The sequence below is a fragment of the Nicotiana attenuata genome, unplaced genomic scaffold (genome assembly GCF_001879085.1).
Source record: "Nicotiana attenuata strain UT unplaced genomic scaffold, NIATTr2, whole genome shotgun sequence".
NCBI lineage: Eukaryota > Viridiplantae > Streptophyta > Magnoliopsida > Solanales > Solanaceae > Nicotiana > Nicotiana attenuata.
Window position 1 is genome coordinate 70,225 of NW_017670285.1, and position 2,046 is coordinate 72,270.

Below are 2,046 nucleotides of genomic sequence, written 5' to 3' on the forward strand. Positions count from 1 at the left end.
GAGGTACGAACTTTCTTTTTCTATACAATGTCAAATCTTTCTAAACTTGAATTTGTAGCCCTGGATATATCGGGCAAAAGCTACATGTCTTGGGTGCTTGATGCTGAAATTCATCTTGATGCGATAGGTCTGGTAGACACCATCAAAGACAAAAATCAGGCATCAAACCAAGACCGTGCCAAAGCAATGATATTCCTACGCCATCACCTTGATGAGGGCCTGAAAATGGAATATCTTACTGTTAGAGATCCAGTCATACTGTGGAATAATTTGAAAGATAGACATGACCACCTGAAGATGGTCATTCTTCCACAGGCACGATATGATTGGACTAATATAAGGCTACAAGATTTTAAATCTATCAGTGAGTATAATTCTGCTATGTTCAGGATTATTTCACAATTGAAATTATGTGGTGATAATATTACTGATCATGATATGTTGGAGAAAACTTTCACCACTTTTCATGCCTCGAATATGCTCCTGCAGCAGCAATATCGAGAGATGGGATTTAAAAAGTATTCTGAACTTATCTCACATCTTCATGTAGCCGAGCAACATAATGGGCTATTAATGAAAAATCATAAAAGCCGACTACTGGTCTGTCCATCCCTGATGAATGAGCAAATTCCACAGCTAAACGTGGAAGAGGTCATGGCCCCAGTCGTGGTCATGGCCGTGGTCGGGGANTTAGTCTTGGTCTGAAAATTGAACATTTAGCAGACGGGATCTTATCCATCAATCTGCATATACAGAAAGGATCTTAAAACGCTTTTACATGGACAAAGCGCACCCATTGAGTACACCAATGGTTGTTCGATCACTTGAAGTGAATAAAGATTTGTTCCGACCTCCAGAAGAGGATGAGGAACTCCTTGGTCCCGAAGTACCCTATCTCAGTGCAATTGGTGCACTAATGTATCTTGCTAATGCTACAAGGCCTGACATAGCATTTTCTGTTAATTTAATTGCAAGATACAGTTCTTCTCCTACACGAAGACATTGGAACGGGATTAAGCATATACTGCAATATTTAAAGGGAACTCTTGATATGGGTTTGTTTTATGCTAACAAAGATAGTGCAGATCTTGTTGGTTATGCAGATGCAGGTTATTTATCTGATCCCCATAAAGCTCGATCTCAAACCGGGTACGTGTTTACATATGGAGTTACTATCATATCATGACGCTCCACAAAGCAATCTATTGTTGCTACTTCTTCAAATCATGCTGAGATAATAGCTATTCATGAAGCAAGTAGGGAATGCGTATGGTTGAGATCAATAATTTATTTTATTCGAGAAAAATGTGGTTTGGAATGTGAGAAAAGACCCACAATTTTATACGAAGATAATGCTGCGTGCATAGCTCAATTGAAGGGAGGATTTATAAAAGGAGACAGAACGAAGCACATTTCACCAAAATTATTCTACACACACGACCTTCAGAAAAATGGTGACATTGATGTGCAACAAATCCATTCAAGTGATAATCCAGCAGATTTATTCACTAAATCTTTGCCAACTTCTACTTTTGAGAAGATGGTATACAAGATTGGAATGCGGAGACTCAAATATTTGAAACAAGGTTTTCATCAAGGAGAGTAAAATACGCGATGCACTCTTTTTTCCTTACCGAGGTTTTTTCCCATGGGGTTTTCCTTATAAGGTTTTTAATGAGGCACCTAGCAATGCGTATTACTAAATATGTGTACTCTTTTTCCTTCACTAGGGTTTTTTTTCCCACGTGGGTTTTCCTAGTAAGGTTTTAATGAGGCACATTATCTTTTAATGAACATCCAAGGGGGAGTGTTATAAATATATTATATTATGGATGCTCATACTCCGTTGTAAATAAGCTTCCCGAAGAAGTTTATCCATATGGGGCTCCGCCGTAAATGTGTTTATCTATTTAGTACTCTATTGGAAATAAGCCTCCTGAAGAAGCTTATCACTTCGGTACCCGATTATGGATAAACATTGCTTCCGGTAGAAGATTATCCATATCGGGTATAATAAGCTTATCCTTTTAGTACTCCGTTATGGAT

At 38.3% G+C, this 2,046-nt stretch overlaps 1 protein-coding gene across 1 annotated transcript; it reads left to right on the top strand.

The window, feature by feature from the left end:
• The first annotated feature begins 225 nt into the window (after positions 1 to 225).
• LOC109237225 lies at positions 226 to 705 on the top strand. The gene has a single exon (XM_019403502.1). The coding sequence runs from the start codon at positions 226 to 228 to the stop codon at positions 703 to 705; it is 480 nt and encodes a 159-aa protein (XP_019259047.1).
• Positions 706 to 2,046: the final 1,341 nt, after the last annotated feature.